We start from the raw sequence: 24348 nt of genomic DNA, 5'->3' as shown, positions 1-24348 counted from the left end.
ACAACATCTCAAAAAGCAATTCTAACACACACAATTATTTTTATTTTTTTAAATATTAGAAAATAAATATTAAAAAAACAGTACACCCTTTGGAAGTCCTCTACACAATATTTTGCTGCCTGTGCCATGTCCCATAGCAGTCTCTTTCTGATGTAAAGCAGAGGCAAACTGAACAAGTGGTGCAGGTCATGCGACACAGAACACAACGACGCCTCCATGCTGTGCCCTTTTGGCCCTGAGGCCTGCAGTAATGAACTGTGGCATATGAACACCACTGGAGGCAGGAGTAGAGGGGGCAGAGGTAGAGTGGGCAGCTTGGCACCGGGGGCTCCCAGTCGGAGTCGCTATCACTGTGAAAGAAAACATTTAAAAAAAGATTTGTATTGTATGAGCCTTTTCGCGTCACATAAAATAAACAGATATGTATTGTATAGAGCAGAGGGAACAGTCACTAAGGTGAAGTGCTGTTCCATTCAACTCCGGCCATTGTTGTGGGCCTGCCCTCCCCTGGAAAGCACCCAATGGCTATTTCATATGGAAATGGAGAGGAGTAGCAGGCGCAGTGGCCATGTGTGTGTTTGCTGTTCTACTCCATTCCATTTGAATAAAAAAATGGAAAATATATCTGACATGGAATATATATATATATATATATATATATATATATATATATACATACACACATACATATATATACACACACACACACACACACACACACACCCAAACAAACCAACAAACACACACACACACACACACACACACAGACACACACACACACACACACACACACACACACACACACACACACACACACACACACACACACACACACACACACACACAAACAAACAAACCACACATTATATTGCAAATTGCAAAATATACATATATTTTTTTGCCAAAAATATATATATTTCATAAAACGGCATTCGCACTTACCCGTCCAGAAGTACGTCCTGTCCTTGCAGAAACAGCTCCTCAGCTTCTGTTTGAATCATAACACTCACAGATTCCTCAAACAAAAATCTGTCTCACTTTCCAGATCAATCTCCTCTATAATCTGGTGCAAATCTGTATACTTAGACTTTGACTTCACTTTTCCTGATTTATTCGCCTTGATGTCTTCAATGAAATCGTTGAAAATACAACTTTCAAAAATACTGCTGTGCGTAACAAGCGTCACAGCAACTCCTCTGATAGTCAAGGCGAGAATGGAGTTCCTTACGCGTGCATTTACAAACAAGGAATGGTGGTCCAACCCAAAACCATTACATACTGGTGTTGACCTCAGTTCATTGGCTATCTACCCAGCTAGATTTCAAGAAGATCAGTGGTCATTGGGCAGAAATAGTCAATCAACGAAGCTTCGGTAAAATTATTGGTGCGCAAGGTAGTCATTGCTCGTTGTCTTCAAATCAGTTCACTTCGGTCAATACTCCCCACAAAAAAACAATGACGTTTGGCTGTGTTGCAAACATCCAGGGGAATGCACTGAAACCCACCATGACTAGATAAACAATGGTTTACCGTGTGTAATTACGTCGAATGCTCTGTAAAAAATTGATAGAGATGGAATTCACGGCACAAACGGGTTACAAAATGTTTCGATTTAGGCTATAAAAATGTATTTTATCAAAGAAAATGGCACTTCATTTGATCACTGGGACCCTCAGGAAGAGAAATAAGAGCAAGATATCAGAATGTAAGTCATAATTCTACCTTCAGATGTGAAAGTGTAAAAAATGTAATGGCGGAAAATGTTTTTGTTGTTGAATGCTCTTCTCAAACAAAAGCATTGGATTTGTTCTCTGTAATAGCTATTTTAAATCGGAAAACGTAGTTTGATTAGCAAGATTCTAATCTTTTGAAGGGTGTAAGACACTTGCATTTTCAAGAATGTTTAATGTTACGACATCGTATTTTTAGTTTTCACTCTGAAATTTCCCCTGATGTTGATCCCTGTACGGGGATTGCAGCCATAAGAGGTTTTAAGCTGGTTAAGAAAATGCCAAGAGTGTTCAAAGCTGTCATCAAGGCAAAGGGTGGCTACTATGAAGATTATGAAATATAAAATATATTTTGATTCGTTAACACTTGTTAATGCTAATTTGTTAACACTTTTTTTGGTTACTACCTGATTCCATATGTGTTATTTCATAGTTTTGATGTCTTCACTATGATTGCATAATGTAGAAAATAGTTTAAAACAAAGGGGGAAAAAGTCCACCAGCGAAGGGAAAAGGTGATTGTAGAGAGCAAAGATGCAAGAAGGAATTATACAATGAGCAAAGTGATCATGCTGTTTGTATGTGGCTGCTTTAAAAGTGAACTGTTCTTGTGGGTGATCAGGTGTGTACTCATTCCGCCAAATTCTGTTGAAAAACTTTTCTTAAATAGAAGCAAACGGAATGAAACAGGGATAAACATACCTGATCAGCTAGTATTCAAGAGTGTGCAAGGCAGTATTGAATGTGTTACTGTCACCTTGATAACTCAAATCATCTCTCGACCTGTGCACCTACACTACCATTCAAAAGTTTGGGGTCACTTAGAAATGCCCTTGTTTTTGAAAGAAAAGCCATTTTTTGTCCATTAAAATAACATCAAATTGATCAGAAACACAGTGAAGACATTGTTAATGTTGTAAATGACAATTGCAGCTGGAAACAGCTGATTTTTTTATGATATATCTACATACAGTAGGTGTACAGAGGCCCATTATCAGCAACCATCACTCCTGTGTTCCAATGGCAATTTTGTCACGTTCTGACCTTTATTTCCGTTGTTTTGTATTTATTTAGTATGGTCAGGGCGTGAGTTGGGTGGGCAGTCTATGTTTGTTTTTCTATGTTTTGGGGCATTTCTATGTTTTCGGCCTAGTATGGTTCTCAATCAGAGGCAGGTGTCATTAGTTGTCTCTGATTGAGAATCATACTTAGGTAGCCTGGGTTGCACTGTTTGTTTGTGGGTGATTGTCTATGTTGATGGCTTGTTTCAGCACAGGTCTCATTTTGTAGCTTCACGGTCGAATTTGGTTTATTGTTTTTGTTACTCGTTTGTATAGTGTTCAGTCTTTCTTTATTAAAGATTTTACCATGGACACTTACCACGCCGCATATTGGTCCTCTGATCCTTCTCGCCTCTCCTCTTCAGACGAAGAGGAGGACGGCCGTGACAGAATCACCCACCAACCAAGGACCAAGCGGCGTGGTAGAAAACAGCGACGACAGCAGCAGCAGCAGCAACAACAACAGCGGCCGGTATCACAGGACTCCTGGACATGGGAGGAGATACTGAACGGAGAGGGACCCTGGGCACAGGCTGGGGAATATCGCCGCCCCAAAGCAGAGCTGGAGGCAGCGAAAGCTGAGCGGCGGCGATATGAGGAGGCAGCACGGCAGTGCGACAGGTACGAGAGACAGCCCCAAATTTTTTTTGGGGGGGGGCACACGAGGGGTGGAGCTAGGCCAGGTAGCAGACCTGCGCTCACCCCTCGTGCTTATTATAAGCAGCGCGATACTGGGCAGGCACCGTGTTATGCGGTTAAGCGCACGGTGTCGCCAGTACGTGTCCATAGCCCGGTGCGCTATAGGACAGCCCCCCGAGAGTGTCATGCGAGTGCGGGCATCGAGCCAGGGCGTATGGTGCCTGCTCAGCGGGTCTGGTCGCCGGTACGCAGTTTTGGCCCAGGGTATCCTGCGCCGGCTCTGCGTGCTGTGTCTCCGGGGCGCTGGGAGGGTGCAGTGCGTCCTCTGCCCGCGCTCCGCTCGTACCGGGCGACTGTGGGAATGGAGCCGAAGGGAGAGGTGCGTGTAGTAAGCATTAGATCTCCCGTGCTTACCCACAGCCCGGTTCAACCTGTGCCTGCACTCTGGACGGTCCGGGCTAGAGTGGTTATCCAGCCTGGGGAAGTGGTGCCAAGGTTGCGCACCAGAGCTCCAGTGCTCCCCCACAGCCCGGTCTTTCAGGTGCCTCCTCTTAACCCCAAGCCTCCTGAAGGTCTTCCCAGCCTGGTGGTTCCTGTGGCAGCCCCACGCACCAGGCTGTCTCTCTGTCTCCTCCCTGCAGGTGGTCCTGTCTGTCCGGCGCTGCTGCCGGAGTCTCCCGCCTGTCCGGCGCCTCTGCCGGAGTCTCCCGCCTGTCCGGCGCCTCTGCCGGAGTCTCCCGCCTGTCCGGCGCCTCTGCCGGAGTCTCCCGCCTGTCCGGCGCCTCTGCCGGAGTCTCCCGCCTGTCCGGCGCCTCTGCCGGAGTCTCCCGCCTGTCCGGCGCCTCTGCCGGAGTCTCCCGCCTGTCCGGCGCCTCTGCCGGAGTCTCCCGCCTGTCCGGCGCCTCTGCCGGAGTCTCCCGCCTGTCCGGCGCCTCTGCCGGAGTCTCCCGCCTGTCCGGCGCCTCTGCCGGAGTCTCCCGCCTGTCCGGCGCCTCTGCCGGAGTCTCCCGCCTGTCCGGCGCCTCTGCCGGAGCCTCCCGCCTGTCCGGCGCCTCTGCCGGAGCCTCCCGCCTGTCCGGCGCCTCTGCCGGAGCCTCCCGCCTGTCCGGCGCCTCTGCCGGAGCCTCCCGCCTGTCCGGCGCCGCTGCCGGAGCCTCCCGCCTGTCCGGCGCCGCTGCCGGAGCCTCCCGCCTGTCCGGCGCCGCTGCCGGAGCCTCCCGCCTGTCCGGCGCCGCTGCCGGAGCCTCCCGCCTGTCCGGCGCCGCTGCCGGAGCCTCCCGCCTGTCCGGCGCCGCTGCCGGAGCCTCCCGCCTGTCCGGCGCCGCTGCCGGAGCCCCTCTGCCCAGAGCAGCTGTCTCTCTGTCCCGAGCAGCTGTCTCTCTGTCCCGAGCAGCTGTCTCTCTGTCCCGAGCAGCTGTCTCTCTGTCCCGAGCAGCTGTCTCTCTGTCCCGAGCAGCTGTCTCTCTGTCCCGAGCAGCTGTCTCTCTGTCCCGAGCAGCTGTCTCTCTGTCCCGAGCAGCTGTCCCTCTGTCCCGAGCAGCTGTCCCTCTGTCCCGAGCTGCCCCTCTGTCCAGTGGGGTCATTGAGAGGGGTGGTCATGCTGAGAGAGCCACGGAGGCGGACAATAAGGCGGACTAAGACAATGATGAGATGGGGTCCGCGTCCCGCGCCAGAGCCGCCACCGCGGACAGACGCCCACCCAGACCCTCCCCTATAGGTCAAGGTTTTGCGGCCGGAGTCCGCACCTTTGGGGGGGGGTACTGTCACGTTCTGACCTTTATTTCCGTTGTTTTGTATTTATTTAGTATGGTCAGGGCGTGAGTTGGGTGGGCAGTCTATGTTTGTTTTTCTATGTTTTGGGGCATTTCTATGTTTTCGGCCTAGTATGGTTCTCAATCAGAGGCAGGTGTCATTAGTTGTCTCTGATTGAGAATCATACTTAGGTAGCCTGGGTTGCACTGTTTGTTTGTGGGTGATTGTCTATGTTGATGGCTTGTTTCAGCACAGGTCTCATTTTGTAGCTTCACGGTCGAATTTGGTTTATTGTTTTTGTTACTCGTTTGTATAGTGTTCAGTCTTTCTTTATTAAAGATTTTACCATGGACACTTACCACGCCGCATATTGGTCCTCTGATCCTTCTCGCCTCTCCTCTTCAGACGAAGAGGAGGACGGCCGTGACAAATTTGTGTTAGGTAATCCAAGTTTATAATTTTAAAAGGCTGATTGATCATTAGAAAACCCTTTTGCAATTATGTTAGCACAGCTGAAAACTGTTGTTCTGATTAAAGAAGCAATACAACTGGCCTTCTTTGGACAATCAGCATTTGTGGGTTCGATTACAGGGTCAAAATGGCCAGAAACAAAGACTTTCTTCTCAAATTCGTCAGTCTATTCTTGTTCTGAGAAATGAAGGCTATTCCATGCGAGAAATTTCCAAGAAACTGAAGATCTCATACAACGCTGTGTACTACTCCCTACACAGAACACGCACAAACTGTCCCTAATCAGAATAGAAAGGGGAGTGGGAGGCCACGGTGCACAACTGAGCAAGAGAACATCAGTACATCAGAGTATCTAGTTTGAGAAACAGATGCCTCACATGTCCTCAACTGGCAGCTTCATTAAATAGTACCCGCAAAACACCAGCCTCAACGTCAACAGTGAAGAGGCGACTCCGGGATGCTGGCCTTCTAGGCAGAGTTCCTCTGTCCAGTGTCTGTGTTCTTTTGCCCATCTTAATCTTTTCTTTTTATTGGCCAGTCTGAGATATGGCTTTTTCTTTGCAACTCTGCCTAGAAGGCAAACATGCCGTTTCCAGCTACAATAGTAATTTACAACATTAATAATGTCTACATTGTATTTCTGATCAATTTGACGTTATTTTAATAGACAACATTTTTTCCCTTCTTTCAAAACAAGGACATATCTAAGTGACCCAAAACTTTTGAACGGTAGTGTACGTCGTAACTTTAATTCGTAGGTTAGGTTGTAGCAACCTTGTGATGTGTATAAGGAACATTTTAGTATCATGTCGTAGCCTAAACCTATCGATGCTATATTGATCTGGGTGAATGGAACATGAATGACAGCCATCCCAATATGCTGTAATAGAAATAAGGTCGTGCTCATTAAAAATGAATCGCCCTCCCTCATCTTAAAGGGCACCGACCGCCACTGATGTCACATCATTCATTGTGGGACATCCATTCTTTTATGGCTACAGTATGTGTCTCTCTCTGTAACAGTCATCAGCATTTCCCTGGGTGAGCACAAAACAACTTGCTGCCACACTTTTTAAACAATGTCTCGTGTTTTAATGCAACGGTTTAGAAATAAAGATACATGGGGACAACCACTTTGGGCACTCTCATATTTACGCACAGCTCCCCAATAGGGCATCCCCTCAAACTTGGGCTCTGATCTGGCGTTTGCCAATGACTTGAAGTTTACTGTATGTATCAGTACAAGACCTGTTCAAACTGCAGCAAAAGGTGAGCATTCCTCGACTACTATGGTTTCCCATATAAGGTTGTGGAAGTCAACCCTATCATGCACACAGAGATCAAATGCTTGCCGGAGTACCAAAGGATGTCCATCCATATGGAGGACTTCCAAACTTTAAGCAAAATGCTATTTTAAAATATTTTTTAGAAAATATATTTTTTTTCAATTTAGTTTAATAAAACCTTCCCCCTCTTCCTTCTCTTGCCTGTTTATCAGCAACTGAACAACTCCTCTGTCATCATCAGTGCAAAGACATGCATGGTTGACAACTAGGCTAAATATATGTCATTTAATCAGACGAGGGTACAAAACATTAACACCTACCTAATATTAGTATGAAAAAGGACAAAAATGCATGCAGTCACTACTGTAAATCGCTCTGGATAAGAGCGTCTGGTAAATGACAAAAATTTAAATGTTAATAAATTATCAAACATTTCTAAAAACCTGTTTTTGCTTTGTCATTATGGGGAATTGTGTGTAGATTGTTGAGGAACAAGCCCTGAAACACGGAGTGGTGTGGTGCAGAGCCATTTACTGGATGCATTTGACAGCTCCCAGAAGTATGAATGCCATGACTTCTGTGGAGGCCGCATTGCAGTCATTGGCTTGACCATGCAGAGCCTTTTACCCAGAAAGACTCACAGCTGTAATCACTGCCAAAGGTGATTCTAACATCTATTGACTCAGGGGGTTGAACACTTACCTAACCAAGATAGTGTTTCATTTTCCATAATTATTTATTTTATTGAATTTCTTTTCACTTTGCTTGGACATTCGTATTTTGTGTAGATCGTTGACAAAAAACATTTCAATGAAATCCATTTTAATCCCACTTTGAAACAACAAAATGTGGGAAAAGTCAAGGGGTGTGAATACTTTCTGAAAGCACGGAACATAATATAGCCCTAATTTCACTATTTTTCTGAATACATAGCTCTTATGAAGACTTAGAAGAGTGATGTCAAGTAAGGGTTACCTACATTTTACTCAGATGCCCCACATTTACAACTGAATCATCTCCTTTTTATGAACTTACAGTATGTGATATGTTCATTAAGTGCTAAAGAGCTGATGGTGCAGCCTGAAAGACCTACACAAATCAACCAAGACCCAACCTCCCTTTGGTGCTATGTAACTCTACCCATTTATTGAATATTAGAGAATCCAACATCAGCAGAATTCTTATGAAGTGAGGTTCTAACAACAATAATATGTTTTCCATTTCTACAGGCCTTTCCCAATTCAGCCTCCCATTTGGAAATAACCTCCCACCATAATTGTAAAATAACAATATAAATATGGTTGAATGAGGCATACAGTGCATTCGGAAAGTATTCAGACCCCAAGACCCCCCCCCCCCCCAAAAAAAAAAAAAAATCTTTACAGCCTTATTCTAAAATGGATTCAATTGTTTTGTTCCACCTCATCAAACTACACACAATACCTTATAGAGACAGGTGTGTGCCTTTCCAAATCATATCCAGTCAATTGAATTTACCACAGGTGGACTCCAATCAAGTTGAAGAAACATCTCAAGGACGATCGATGGAAACAGGATGCACCTGAGCTCAATTTGGAGTCTCATAGCAAAGGGGCTGAATACTTATGTACTTATGTAAATAAGGTATTTAATTTTTTTATGTTAAATAAATTTGCAACAATTTCTAAAAACCTGTGTTTGCTTTGTCATTATGGGGTAGTGTGTGTCAATTGATGAGGGGAAAAAATGATTTAATTCATTTTAGAATAAGGCTGTAACGTAACAAAATGTGGAAAAATTTAAGGGGTATGAATACTTTCCTAATGCACTATACAAACATACAAAATCACATCAAAAAGAATTAAGACAATGTACATGGAAAAGCAAAGATCAATTAATTCTATATCTAATGGCCCAGAGGGCCAAACCTGTGGTTTGCATTGAAGAGGGCAGTCCTGATCAGCGCAGATGAAGGATATCAAGGATCTGGAAGGATTCTGTATTTAGGATGGGGATAAGATCCCTCCCATTGTGTTCTCCAACTCATAAAACATTTTAGAAAAAGTCTCTGCGCCGTCATCCTCGCAAGGTATTGAAAACAGGGGTGTCAATCTTGACCCCTACCTTTGAGAAAAAAAGTATTACTTGTTAAACAATATCTATTTCTCTGAGTAATTGTGTTGGTATAAAATATAATTTCCCTTTTTTTTGAATAAAATATAGCTCAATATTTGTATTTATTTTACAGTCATTTATGCTCATCTTTATCAAGGGTGTCAATAATTTCCGACCCCACTGATTGTTACAATACAGCATGAATTCTTGAATTAATGTTGCGTAAAAATCTGAGGTCAGCATTTTATGAACTAATCTTCACATTTGATTTTAGCTTTTGTTGACCAAGTATACCACTGTATCACTCCACTACCTTACCAAATCATGTGCAAATGTTAGGCTAAATATTTCTTACATGGCAACTAAATGTTCAGAAATGAGATACAGGCTTTCCTAAATGTGTCAAATCTAAATATATGATGCTAAGACTTTATGGTTGTATCCATATACATGAAAGACACAAAGTTAAAATCATCCACCTTCAGATTTTCCTTAACATTTAAGAACATGGGCATATTTTTGTTGAGATTCCAAAAACCCTAACAGTATAGTCCTTCCTGATTTGTTTCTCATCATTCAGCTTCTTTGTGGGTTATATATATATATATTACCTTTATTTAACTAAGTCAGTTAAAGTCAGTTAAGAACAAATTCTTATTTTCAATGATGGCCTAGGAACAGTGGGTTAACTGCCTGTTCAGGGGCAGAACGACAGATTTGTACCTTGTCAGCTCGGGGGTTTGAACTTGCATATATGTAAGGAATGGGGAACAAAGCCTAGATTTACAGATGAAATCATAGGAATGTTTATAATCATATAAATAAAAAAACTGACAAACAATGACGGGACAGATGGCAACTCCAAATAAGTACAACAAAAAACAAAAAGTCCTTCCCCATGCCACAGGATCTAGGAAAACTTCTACTGGGGTCATTGTCACGGCTACAAACTTCCACGGTTACGCTCTCGATCAGTGTGGGATAGAGATGCATCCACAGACATGGCAACTTCACTGCTCAATAACAACTGTCCACAGATCAGTGCTGTCTGGGATAAAACTAGTTGACTGTCCACACCTCATGGCGTCATCCATTTGAAATTTCTGCATCAGAAAATGGGAAAAATACCATAACAACCTCCATTTTTGTTTCCTATTTTCCAGAGACAAAGATCTCCCTGGTGTTTTGATCCTTATTATAACACACATACGTCCTTCCACACACACACACACACACACACACACACACACACACTCTTATTACACACACTCATTACACACGCAAACACAGTCTAGCACACTCACACCCAAACGAGGACAAGCACTCACACCATCAATAAATGAACACAAATACATTATACAAATTCTGCTTATCATGTGCAACACAAATAACACACACACGCGGGAGCGCGCACACACACACACCAAGTCGGTGCACCACATCTCAACTTCCTAATAGCGTCACATAACAAGGCTCTGTCCAGTAACTTGATGCAGACAGTTGACACTTGTGGTGAGAAGATAGTGAAGGGTTCCTATGAAGTTCTGCCTTTTTGTTCGTCTAGCGGTATTGCTCCCCTGACGTCGTCCTCCGTTGGCCGTTGTCCTCCGTTGGCCGTTGTCCTCCGTTGGCCGTTGTCCTCCGTTGGCCGTTGTCCTCCGTTGGCCGTTGTCCTCCGTTGGCCGTTGTCTACCTCGTCGTTTCCATGGGGTCTTCTTTGAAGTTCTCACACTGCTCCATCACCTTCCTGAAAGAGAGAGAGGGAGGCTTAAGCATTTTCATTTCATTCACCAGGGTTGGGCTCCATTCTATTCAAATTCAAGTTAATACATACATTAAGGGGGATTATGGCAGTCCTCAATTTATGAACAAAATTTCAACTCATTGCTTGAAATGAAAGTAAATGCAATGCAATAGACCCCAAATTGATCAACAACCACTCCATAAATATCGCATTGGTTCTAAAAGTTTGATGGGTTAATAGGTGAGTTCATACCGCGCCATGTCCTTGGTCTCTTCATGTGATGTCTGGAGCTCCAGCACCTTCTCCAGGAGAACAATCCCTCCTTCTTTTATCAGCAGAGGGCAGTACTTACTCGCTGAGGGAAGAGAGGAAGAAAATGAGTGAGAAAAAAATTTCTCGAAAGCAGACATATTTCCCCGATGAGTGACAAAGTGTGGGCACTGGGCTGTATTCTCTTAAAATTTATACTCCAAAAGTCAATCCACACTTATTTTATTAATAATATAACAATATAAAGAAAGAACTGACCCCAGGCTAGAGGTCTCTCAAATTGATACAGTGAGGCAAAGATGGATCCCACCACTGACACCAATAAGCAAGTTTACCCAGCAACTTGCTTAGTGGTGTCAGAAGTGGGATCAGTCTTTGTATCAATACTCACGGTAGACTGACACCAGGTTGAAGAGTGCCCACGTGGCCCAGTGCTGACTGACTGGGGCGATGCTCTGAGGCAGCAGGCGCAAGATGGGTTCAAAGGATCTGAACAGAAAAAAGGGAGGGAGAAAGCCAGGTAAGTGTTCATTCAGAAAAATAATTCAGAAAAATGAAATCCACTCGCACATCTTGTAGTTGGAATCAGGGTGATATTTGTAACCTTAACAGCGGCGGCTTGCCTATACAGGCATTTTATAGAGATTGTGATCAAGAAAGTAACTGTATTAAAAATACATAGGGCCTTCAAAAAGTGTTCATACCTCTTGACTTATTCCTCATTTTCATGTTACATCCTAAAATCAAAATGGATTAAGTTTAATTTTCTATAATGGAAAAATTGATTAAATATAATATCTATTTACATAAGTATTCACACCCCTGAGTCAACACTTTGTAGACATGCCTGGAGGAAACCTGGCACCATCCCTACGGTGAAGCATGGTGGTGGCAGCATCATCATGCTGCGGGGATGTTTTTCAGCAAGGACTGGCAGACTTGTCAGGATTGAGGGAAAGATGAACAGAGAAAAGTAGAGTGAGATCCTTAATGGAAAGGACCTCAGATGGCGTCGGTCTAAGTTTCAACTTCCAACAGGCTTCGGGACACGTCTCTAAATGTCCTTGAGTGGCCCAGCCTTAGCCCAGACCTGAAACCGATCGAAAAGAACGACCTGAAAATAGCTGTGCACCGACGCTCCCTACCCAACCTAACAGAGCTTGAGAGGATCTTCAGAGAATAATGGGAGAAACTCCCCAAATAAAGGTGTAACAAGCTTGTAGCTTCATACCCAAGGCTAAAGAAATTTGGCTTGACCCCTAAGAGCCTCACAAACTTTTACAGATGCACAATTGAGAGCATCCTGTTGGGCTGTATCACCGCCTGGTACGGCAACTGCACTGCCCGCAACCGCAAGGCTCTCCAGAGGCTAGTGTGGTCTGCCCAACGCATCACCAGGAGCACACTGCCTGCCCTCCAGGACACCTACAGCACCCGATGTCACAGGAAGGCCAAAAAGATCATCAAGGACATCAACCACCCGAGCCACTGCCTGTTCACCCCGCTACCATCCAGAAGATGTCAATACAGGTGCATCAAAGCTGGGACAGAGACTGAAAAACAGCTTCAATCAGACTGTTAAATAGCCATCACTACCCGGCTACCACCCGGTTACTCAACCCTGCACCGTCGAGGCTGATGCCCTATATACATAGACATGGTATCACTGGTCAATGTTTACATACTGCTTTTCTCATTTCATATATACAGATGAAGTTGAAAGTTTACATACCATACACCATTTAAACCCAGTTTTTCACAATTTTTCAGCTGTACTGGAAAATTCCACCAGATGGAGACAGGCTGCTTATTGCAAATGGACAAAACATCACCAAATGGACATGGCCGTTTCTTATAAATGGAAAAGACTTCGAAGACGAAACTCGGTGAGCACAGGTTTGGCCAAATGTACTTTTAGCCCAGAAACAAGATGGCGTCGAGGCCTCTCGCTCTTTGAGTTAATGCCCATTTTCTGGGATTAAAGGTCAAAAATGGTAATACAGAGCTAATTTGACCACTTCACGTCAAGTACATAATCCTACGGTGTAAGGAGAAATAGAACCAGACATGTATCTATTGTAATTTACGTGAAATCGTACAATGTCCGTTTGATGATGGTTAAACAAATGTGTTTTTCCCCCAAAAAAGTTATAGATCCAGTTGCGGCGTGTTAAGGCCAATCCGTTAAGGCGGGTTTCGGAGCTCTACATTATTTCTGTGATTTTCTGTACTCACACACACACACGTAGTCAATGTGGTCGGTAGTGAGCGGTGAGTTATATGGCTCTAGAAGGTTCTCAGGCCGAGAAAAATCTTTGTCCATTTGCAATAACTTCACTTCATTTTGAACATCGCGAAAATAACGACATAAGAAAAGTCCCAGAATCACATGACTAGGTACATTGAAACCGCCTCGGCCCATAGAGACGGACCCTAATGTTTGTCCGTTAGCTCTTTCAGCAACGTAGCAACGTCCGGAAAAAGTTCATTTTCAGCACTAATTAAGGTCGCTGCTCGGGCTCCGAATGACCTATCGAGCCAAAACTCGGGGTCGCCTAAGCTAGGCCTACACATAATGTCAGATCTGGACCCGCAGCTAGAACGTAACTACGTGTAGAATTTTTTTTATGGTTTTAACAGAAGACGCTGTGAATTTTGATCGTTGGCTTCTAAACGAGTTGGAAAACGTGGGTTTGGTGTCAGTATGTATCAGTTTGGTGTCAGAATGATATCTTATTGACTGATGGACGCTGACTAGACGGCTGACTTTTGTCCATTTCCAATAAGTTTAAACAGTGATAAACCATCACCAAATGGACAGGCTGAAAACAACACGGAGAGTGTTGGCAAATGGCATCACTGTAGTCTCTAGGCCGTGCCGAGTTCAACGAGGTGCCCCATTTGACCGTAGCTCGCTCGGTCTGACCGCCGCGACCTCTCAAAAAGTATTTCATATCGAACCTTCATAAGGTCCGAGACCCAATCCTTTTGTTCCTCAGTCTTCCCGCTCTTTCATTCAAACCCAACCCTCTTTCTTTGTGTAACCAGCCGTCATATCGGTTTCGTCCACTAGGGCCGTTTTCTTTTATGACATTAGTAATCAATGTATGATCCATCCTGTGTATATGTAATTCTGTGTGATTATTTAGGCATTTAGTAAATAAATAATTAAACAACATTTTGTATTGCTGATTCAACTTGTTAGCCAGGGTTTGTGAAGATTTTACAAATTTTACGACGTTCAGATGAGACTCAATAAGGTGACAATTAATAATCGACTGCTATTGATATAAAAGATTACCAGGTCTTTAAGAGTTTATTCGGAAGACAACAGCTCTATAAACATTCTTCCGTGGTGCCCCGACTTCCTAGTTAATTACATTTAGATGATTATTTCAATCAGGTTTAATTACAGAGAATTGATTTGATAAAATAGCATGTCATATCATTTAATCCATAGTAAAGACACAACACGAGTTTCTCCCTAAAGATAGCATGGATTTACAGGTTATTTATGCTCTAACTCTGCGTCAGTGCAAGTAATTTTCAAAATCCCTTTTGCCACATGTTCAGGGTCACCTGTACCTCTACAGATATCAACACGAAAAGATTGAATGGTTCCCATCATATCCTAAAGGGGAAATGTGAACTTTACCATCAAATAGGGCTGAAATCCCAAAATGGAGAGGCTTAAATCATCAAAGAAAGAGAAACAAACGGCATCACCATAGTCTCTAGGCCGTGCCAAGTTCAACGAGACGCCCCACTTGACTGTAGCTCGCTTGGTATGACCGCAGCGACTGTTCAAAAACCTAGGCCCAAAATTAAGCCTGACCTAAATTTGAGGTGGTTTTCGGTGACAGCGGCAGAACCTTTGAGGCTAGAAACACAATTCAAACACAGGAACATTCTTAAGGTCCTCCCGATCTATGCAAGTTTAACCTTGACCGTGTGGAATTAACCCTTAACAGTAAAAACAGGGTGTTTTCTTCTAACAGTTTACAATGACATCTCTCCCCAATGTAATACATTGCCTGCTGTCCTAACTACAACCTGATGCCTATGTAGGTTATGATTGCCATATCACACTGTCTTTGATGACAATCCACCAGGCCACTATGAGAACTACCTATGTTGATTCTAAGCTTCCTGGAGCAACCGGAAGTGGTGTAATTGACCCTAACAGTGGTTTTGATTTCACAACCTGCAGTTAGTGGAGAAACACAGCATTCAACCCTCTATAAATCAGTCCGTTCTTAACTTAAACATTGAAAATGCTGATTCTGTAAAAGCCTGCCCCAATGAGGATATGTGTTTACTTTCAGCTTCCTGTGACAACTGGAAGTGCCTTAAATTGGTGTCATAGGGGCTGTTTCGAAGGGTTAAAAAGGTCACATCTTTCAAAAAATGTCATGTGTGATTAGACAACCCTCATGAACCGGTACATATTAGAAAACCATTATCTGTTTTTTTTGTTTCCCTTTTTGGAATACTTTCAAGTTCCATCTAGGTAGTGCTATGTATCCATGTATAGTCTGAATTTAATATATTTCCAGTATGGTTGGGGGGCATATAAAGAGCTGCATATGTGAAGAGCAGCTAGCTGTCTCTGATGTTTTTGGGGTAAGATATTGACATCCAGAAAGGTCTTAGCATGGAGGCCCAAAATTAAGCCTGACCTACATTTGAGGTGCTTTTGGGCAACAGTGGCAGAACTGTTAAGGCTAGAAGCACAATTCAACCACAGGAACATTCCTAAGGTCCTCCCGATCTGTGCAACCCTAACCTTGGCTGTGTGGAATTAACCCTTAACAGTGAAAACAGGGTTTTCCTTCTAACAGGGTGAGTTTTGTGGCTTTAGAAGGTTCTCAGGCCGAGAAACAGCCTCGTCCATTTGCAATAACTTAAATTAATTTTGAACGTCGTGAAAAAATTACAACATTTAGAAAAGTCCCAGAACCACAAGATTGGGTGCATTGAAACCGCCTCGGCCCATAGAAACAGTCCCTAAAGTGTCTGTCTGATAATGCTTTCAGGGACCCCGTAGCAATGCCGGGAAAAAGTACATTTTCAGCACTAATTAAGGTCACTGCTCGGTCTCCAAATGACCTATTGACTCAGGATTCGGGGTCGCCTCAGCTAGATCTACACATAATGTCAGAACTGGACCCGCAGCTCGAATGTAACTATGTTATTGAAGGTTTTTTAATGGTTTTAAAACCTGTTGAGGATATGGCTGACTTATGCCCCCTTTGGAGGAATTGGGTACCCCTAGTAAACTGAAAACAAAATGTGTCAAAAATTGCTAATATATGCATATAATAATTATTATTGGATAGAAAACACTCTAAAGCTTCTAAAACCGTTGGAATTATGTCTGTAAGTATAGCAGAACTCACAGGGCAGGCATTCTTCCAAACTAGTTTTGTGGTCATGAAAGTTGGAGCAACTTTGACGTCATCGCCCCCACCCTTCCCAACCACTTATGGATCTGGGGACACTTTCTATGTCTTCCACTAGATGTCCTCATTCTGTAGAGCATTTAATCGTTCAAATCCCGCGATAATTGGCCCTATGGGAGTGATTTGAGTAAGTGCCGCGAGAAAAAACCTGTGCGTTAGGGCGCGAATTGGTCACAGCCATTCCTTTGTTCCAGTACTCAGAAGAAGGACAAACGATGACCGGTTGAATTGAAATTTGTTTTGTGTGTTTAAAACATCATAAAGCTTGCTTCTGCACTTAGTTTGACCTGTTTAGTCAATATATAATATGTAATTTTGAAGTTTTGATGCGCAACTTTTCCGGACCAGAGGACATTTTGGGTGCATTTCAGCTGATGTTATTAGCAGTAGCTAATACAAAGACGCAAGACTTGAAACCAAACGATGTATTGGGTAAGTATGAAGCCATCCAGAACATTCTGAACGAAGACCATCGAAGGTAAGGGAATATTTATGCTGAAATCTGTGTTTCTGTTGACTCCAACATTACGGAGAAATGTAGCTTATATCTGAGAGCCGTCTCAGAATATTGAATAGTGTGCGATTTCTGTAACGTTCAAAATAAATGTAACAAAGCGATTGCATAAAGAAGCAGTGTATCTTTCTAACTATATGTAGAACATGTTTATTTAGTCAAAGTTTATGATGTCTATTTACGTTATCTTGCCGCGCTACCTAGATTTCCTGCGGACATTTTTGAGTAATTTCTGAACATGAACTCAATGTAAATGGACATTTATGGATATAAATGGCATATTATTGAAAAAAAAATGTACTGTGTAACATGTCCTATTACTGTCATCTGATGAAGATTTTCAAAAGGTTAGTGAATGATTTATTTTTTAATCCTGCTTTTATAATTTTATATTTTCTGGGACAAAATGGCTGCCTCTTGTCTTGGTTTCGGTGGTGATCTAATATAAATATGTGGTGTGTTTTCGCCGTAAAACATTTAAAAAATCTGACATGCTGGGTAGATGAACAAGGTGATTATCTTTCATTTGAGATATTGGACTTGTTAATGTGTGGAGGTTAAATATTTCTAAGAATATTTTTGCGTTCCATGCGCCACGGTTTGAGCTGAACGGGGGGGGGGGGGGGGGGGGTGGCATCAACAGGTTCCTCTAGTGACACCCCATCCCGTGAACGGGACCGTTGTCATCATCTGACACTAATTAGCATAACGCAACGGACATAAATATAATTATGCCTTGCTAGCAGCAGGCATCCTTGTCACAAAAATCAGAAAAGCAATCAAATGAAATCGTTTACCTTTGATGAACTTCGGATGTTTTCACTCACGAGACTCCCAGGTATTTTTGTAGGCGAAATAGCTCCGTTTGTTCTTCACGTTTGGCTGAGAAATCGACCGGAAATTGCGGTCACGACAATGCCGAAAAATATTCCAAATTAGCTCCATAATATCGACAGAAACATGGCAAACGTTGTTTAGAATCAATCCTCAAGGTGTTTTTCAAATATCTATTCGATAATATATCTACCGGGACAATTGGTTTCTCAGTAGAAGCGATTGGAATAATGGCTACCTCTGTACTTTGCGCAAGATTTTCTCCGGGAGCATCATGTGACCACTTGCGTAATGTAGCCCCCTACGGGTATTCTTCAACATAAATGCGTAAAACACTTTTTAAGGGTGTGTGAAGTTTTTCAAAATTTCTGCTATTTTTGACTTTTGACTTCCTATGAAATCATATTGCAAATGGACAAAACATATGCCTTATGCGCAAGTAAAAAAATAATTGTTGACTTGTGTTGCATTTGCAATATGAAAAACCACGGTGGAGCGCGCTCGCCACCTGTTGGATTTTCAAAGTGTTACACCTGGCATTTGCCATATGGCATTTGCAATCAACTTTGAACGAAATGACGCCAAATTGACACCGTGGATATGGTTTGTCCAGTGCCACTGACTTCCCATTCATTTTTGTCCATTTCAGGGGGGTGTTCCCTTATAAAATATGGGGCACTTCCGGATTGGATTTTTCTCAGGCTTTCGCCTGCAACATCAGTTCTGTTATACTCACAGACAATATCTTTACAGTTTTGGAAACGTTAGAGTGTTTTCTATCCAAAGCTGTCAATTATATGCATATTCTAGCATCTTGTCCTGACAAAACAGACAGAACATTTTTTTTCCAAAAATGAAAATACTGCCCCTAGAGTTGCAACAGGTTTTAACAGGTGCTATGAATTGTGGGCCGGCTCTGAAATATGTGATAGTTGGCTTCTAAAAGAGTTGGACAAAGTGAGTTTGGTGTCAGTACGATATCCTATTGATGGTTGACTTGATGGCAATATAATATATTGGAATTGCACATTTTATATTGCAAATGGACAATGTACATTTCCAATGGATTTAATGATGGATTTTCCACAGGCTGAAATCAACACCAACGAGCAATGGAGAGGAACCATTATCACTGCTCGGCCACCCCGAGTTCAACGAGCCAGTCAATTGGGCATTTCTGCAGTATATTAGAGCATGTCCAATTCGTGATGGTAAATGCCCATTGTAAGACATTGCAAATGGACAGTGTAAAATTGTACATTTGCAATGTATTTAAGGAGGGATTTAACATCACCAAATGGACAGTGTCCATTACACATACACTATATTGTCAATGTGAACATGCTCTTCTGCAAGTTGACAGTGTCCATTGCCAATGTATATCCATAAAATTAAAATAAAAAATGTAAAAAAAATGGTCCAAAAACACTTTTTATGAGGTTTAAAAATGTTGGAAAAAAATTTAGATTTTGAAAATTTCACCCTTGGGACCTGACTTTGTGACCATTTCCCATATGAAAATCTATGGTGGAACACGCTCGCCATCTTTGGGATTTTTGGAGTATGACACTTGGCATTTGCCATGTTCCGCTTACAATATGGTTTTGATGAACTGCCGTCCATTTGAGTGATATTTGCGAGTATGTATGTAACAGGATTATATTGGTGATTCCCCTTGCCACTTTATTGTTAAGCCAATGGGTTTTTGGTTTGAGTTTGTCTTGCCTTCACCTACTCAACATGGCATCTTATTGGCTGGTTTGCGTAGCTTGCTTACAAGGGGGGATGTTCCAGTTAGAATCGTCCCAGTGAACAAGCACCAAAGCAGCGGTAAGTTGTTGGTTGCAAAGCACTGTACATCAAAAGTGATTTTTATACTCTCAAGTGATGATTTAAATGTAAAATGTATATCAAATTGTTTGTAAATGTTATTCGAACATCACACATAAGATGCAGCGGTTTTTGGAGAATATTTGTTGTGCATTTTGTTGTAGAGAATTCCCGCCAGTACTAGCTAGCAACTTACTGTGTCTGGTGGGGGGGGGGGGGGGGTTCATATATTTTGTACAGTGCGTGAGTGCAGAGTTGGATGGTGAGACGTGCATTGCATGACGTGCAATTTTGTGCCGTTCCTAACAGGTACATTGTTAAAGATATATTGTATATTGTAATTGTTTTATTTTGGTAACTAGCCCAGTGAACAAGCACCAAACCAGCGTGCGTGAGTGCAGAGTTGGATGGTGAGGCAATTTTGTGCCGTTCCTAACAGAATAAATCTACATGACTGGTGCTACATGTTGGAGTTCCGTGTCGATGACTGATTGTACACAACGCAAGAAGAGTACTGTTACATGTACAGTGCCTTGCGAAAGTATTCGGCACCCTTGAACTTTGTGACCTTTTGCCACATTTCAGGCTTCAAACATAAAGATATAAAACTGTATTTTTTTGTGAAGAATCAACAACAAGTGGGACACAATCATGAAGTGGAACAACATTTATTGGATATTTCAAACTTTTTTAACAAATCAAAAACTGAAAAATTGGGCGTGCAAAATTATTCAGCCCCCTTAAGTTAATACTTTGTAGCGCCACCTTTTGCTGCGATTACAGCTGTAAGTCGCTTGGGGTATGTCTCTATCAGTTTTGCACATCGAGAGACTGACATTTTTTCCCATTCCTCCTTGCAAAACAGCTCGAGCTCAGTGAGGTTGGATGGAGAGCATTTGTGAACAGCAGTTTTCAGTTCTTTCCACAGATTCTCGATTGGATTCAGGTCTGGACTTTGACTTGGCCATTCTAACACCTGGATATGTTTATTTTTGAACCATTCCATTGTAGATTTTGCTTTATGTTTTGGATCATTGTCTTGTTGGAAGACAAATCTCCGTCCCAGTCTCAGGTCTTTTGCAGACTCCATCAGGTTTTCTTCCAGAATGGTCCTGTATTTGGCTCCATCCATCTTCCCATCAATTTTAACCATCTTCCCTGTCCCTGCTGAAGAAAAGCAGGCCCAAACCATGATGCTGCCACCACCATGTTTGACAATGGGGATGGTGTGTTCAGCTGTGTTGCTTTTACGCCAAACATAACGTTTTGCATTGTTGCCAAAAAGTTCAATTTTGGTTTCATCTGACCAGAGCACCTTCTTCCACATGTTTGGTGTGTCTCCCAGGTGGCTTGTGGCAAACTTTAAACGACACTTTTTATGGATATCTTTAAGAAATGGCTTTCTTCTTGCCACTCTTCCATAAAGGCCAGATTTGTGCAATATACTGATATATACTGACTGATTGTTGTCCTATGGACAGAGTCTCCCACCTCAGCTGTAGATCTCTGCAGTTCATCCAGAGTGATCATGGGCCTCTTGGCTGCATCTCTGATCAGTCTTCTCCTTGTATGAGCTGAAAGTTTAGAGGGACGGCCAGGTCTTGGTAGATTTGCAGTGGTCTGATACTCCTTCCATTTCAATATTATCACTTGCACAGTGCTCCTTGGGATGTTTAAAGCTTGGGAAATCTTTTTGTATCCAAATCTAAACTTCTTCACAACAGTATCCCGGACCTGCCTGGTGTGTTCCTTGTTCTTCATGATGCTCTCTGCGCTTTTAACGGACCTCTGAGACTATCACAGTGCAGGTGCATTTATACGGAGACTTGATTACACACAGGTGGATTGTATTTATCATCATTAGTCATTTAGGTCAACATTGGATCATTCAGAGATCCTCACTGAACTTCTGGAGAGAGTTTGCTGCACTGAAAGTAAAGGGGCTGAATAATTTTGCATGCCCAATTTTTCAGTTTTTGATTTGTTAAAAAAGTTTGAAATATCCAATAAATGTCGTTCCACTTCATGATTGTGTCCCACTTGTTGTTGATTCTTCACAAAAAAATACAGTTTTATATCTTTATGTTTGAAGCCTGAAATGTGGCAAAAGGTCGCAAAGTTCAAGGGGGCCGAATACTTTCGCAAGGCACTGTATATGGATCGCCAAATGCCAATAAGATGCCACTCATTTTTGTCCATTTCATGGGGGTCTTCCCTTACTGAATGTACTGTATAGACAGGTGTGTGCCTTTCCATATCATGTCCAATCAATTGAATTTACCACAGGTGGACTCCAACCAAGTTGTAGAAACATCTCAAGGAAGATCAATGGAAACAGGATGCACCTGAGCTCAATTTCGATTCCCAAAGCAACGGGTGGAAAAAGTGAAGGGGTCTTAATACTTTCCCAATACACTGTACTACTCTCTGCCCCTCAGTGACAGCCAGCTCCACCTCTGTGGGCACATAGGTCATGCGAACATTGCTTCCATTGTTTTGCCAGCTATTTGCTATGAGGGGGAACTGCCCCAATGAAATCGCAGGATATCATAGGATAAATTATAACAGCACAAAGTAAATGGACCGTCCGGGGGTGCTCAAATGTGCGTCTGTTCAGTCAGAACTTCTGGGTCTGCGCTAGTCTCTTCCTCCCAATGAGTCTCTCGCGCCAGATGACTTACTTCTGCACGTGAGACTATATCTGCTTTATCAGGTACAGATGGCCCTAAAGTATAAAGATAATTGTAAGTAACTTGTCAATAAATAATCATAACAGCCATGAGAGCTTGGGACCTGATAAACGGATCAACTACATCCAACAAGAGTCCAAGGACAGAGGGATACACTAGCTAGAACCTTCTCATCGTGGATCTGGTAGAACAAAAAGCATGGCCAATTTGATTGTTTCCCCCTGATGTTGTTTATAAGGTTTTACTGTAGGTGACAGGGCGACATGTTGTGTGGACTAAAACAGCATATACCAGGTGTATCACAAAGCATTACCAAATTAATTAGCCAGCTACAGAACATTTTTGAAATAGTTTGGTTCATTTATTGGTCAAATTAACCAGTTAGCTATCTACTCTTTATAAGCAGCTAGCTAGCTCCTAGCTAGTTAGCTCTCATGTCAAACTCAAGTCTTTCAAAACTAATATCTGACTAACTCGGAAATGAGAAGTTATTTCAGAATGAAAGTTAACTGGCTAGCACATTATGCTTTGTGACATTATGTTAGCTAACTATCCTGGTGCATTCGTTCTTTTGTGAGCTGGCTGCTCTTTCTAAATAATCTAATCTGTTCGAAACAGTGGCAGCAGGTGCAGCAGTGGTCATTCGGTTTTTAACATGCAACGTTGAAATAGGTGTATTTATGCTGTTATTCAAATGCAAAGATTGCTTTATATATCTTTTCAAAGAAACGATCTGTAGCTCGAAAACTTGGCATCATATTTCTGTCATGCTGCTTTGTTGACAACTCCAACCACCTCGGGTATTCAGCCAATCAGCGGCCACCGCTGTGTCTCAAGAGACCCATCTCGATTGAGCTCTCTGTTTACCTGTAGTTGATATTCCGGCGGGAGGTGACGTCCCAGCTCTGGATAGCGTCCATCATCTTGTCCATGACCATGTCCCTCAGTGGCTCTTCCATGGCCCACGCATCTGGCCCATCGAACACGATGTGGGACAGCACCCCGCACGCATTATAGGATACCTCGATCCCATCCGCCTTGCTGTCCAGCAGGTTACTGTCACCAGAGAACAGTCACAGTAGCAAAGCAGAATCCAACTTTATTTATCCAGGTTAGTGTCAATAGTATTGCAATCTCTATTGCAAGACGAACCTGGGTCCGTATGCATCAAGCGACTCATAGTAGATGTGCTGATCTAGGATCAGGTCCCCCCTATCCATGTAATCTTATTCACTGTGATTCAAAAGGCAAAACTGATTCTAAATCAGCACCCCTACTCTGAGATGCTTGATACATATGGTCCCTGGTCCAAGATAGCAGCAGGATCAGACAAGACTGCATTTAACCATTTAATATAGACAAAGGACCTTCTCTTACCTGAAGACAGAGATGAACTGTGGTGTGAGGAGTTGTGGTCGCAGAGCCCTCACTTCTGCTACATTACCCAGCAGCCCCAGCATGTTACGGTGGAGCTCCTGCTTGTCTGGAAACTCCTGAGAGCCAGGGGAGGACAAAGAGGACATACAAAAGCAACACACAGGATGATGAGACTGAGAATCTTCAGTGGAAAAAACTGTTTGAGGGGCAAAACCTAGCATTCCCTGACAGAACAGAACCCTTCAGGTAAAAAAAAAAGAGAGATGAGAGATTGAGTTTAGGTTGTAGATTTAAACAAATCCCTGAGGTGTGCTAACCTTCAGGCAGTCCAGGAAGAGGCTCATGCCCTTGCAGTTAAGGAACATCTGACAGTTGTCTGGCGTCTCGTCAGTGATGTTCCACAGAGCACTCCAGGAGAACTCCATTACCTGGTCACACTGTAGAAAGAGCAAAAAAATGTGGTTGGTATTTGTTTTTATCCAAAGTGAACTCTAGGTAGCCTGCCAGGCAATGCCATTCCAGACAATACACATGAATTGGCTTAACACGCAATGTTTCCTTAAGGATTGCAGAAATACTATTAGGTCTGGAATG

At 42.8% G+C, this 24348-nt stretch overlaps 1 protein-coding gene across 2 annotated transcripts in view; it reads right to left on the bottom strand.

Annotated features, from left to right (window-relative positions):
* Nucleotides 1–8649: 8649 nt before the first annotated feature.
* Nucleotides 8650–24348, bottom strand: part of LOC110509521 (protein zer-1 homolog) — a 54324-nt gene continuing 38625 nt past the window's right edge. For both annotated transcript variants that reach the window (XM_021590437.2, XM_021590436.2), the window contains exons 11-16: nt 24072–24191; nt 23755–23870; nt 23245–23433; nt 11439–11536; nt 11030–11132; nt 8650–10780 (exon numbers count right to left, since the gene is read on the bottom strand). In XM_021590437.2, the coding sequence (XP_021446112.2) occupies nt 10723–10780; nt 11030–11132; nt 11439–11536; nt 23245–23433; nt 23755–23870; nt 24072–24191 (684 nt within the window). In that variant the 3' untranslated portion in view covers nt 8650–10722. The remainder of the gene's footprint in view (nt 10781–11029; nt 11133–11438; nt 11537–23244; nt 23434–23754; nt 23871–24071; nt 24192–24348) is intronic.

This window comes from Oncorhynchus mykiss, chromosome Y (genome assembly GCF_013265735.2).
Source record: "Oncorhynchus mykiss isolate Arlee chromosome Y, USDA_OmykA_1.1, whole genome shotgun sequence".
In the NCBI taxonomy this organism is placed as follows: domain Eukaryota; kingdom Metazoa; phylum Chordata; class Actinopteri; order Salmoniformes; family Salmonidae; genus Oncorhynchus; species Oncorhynchus mykiss.
This window is presented reverse-complemented; position numbering and strand designations above follow the sequence as displayed.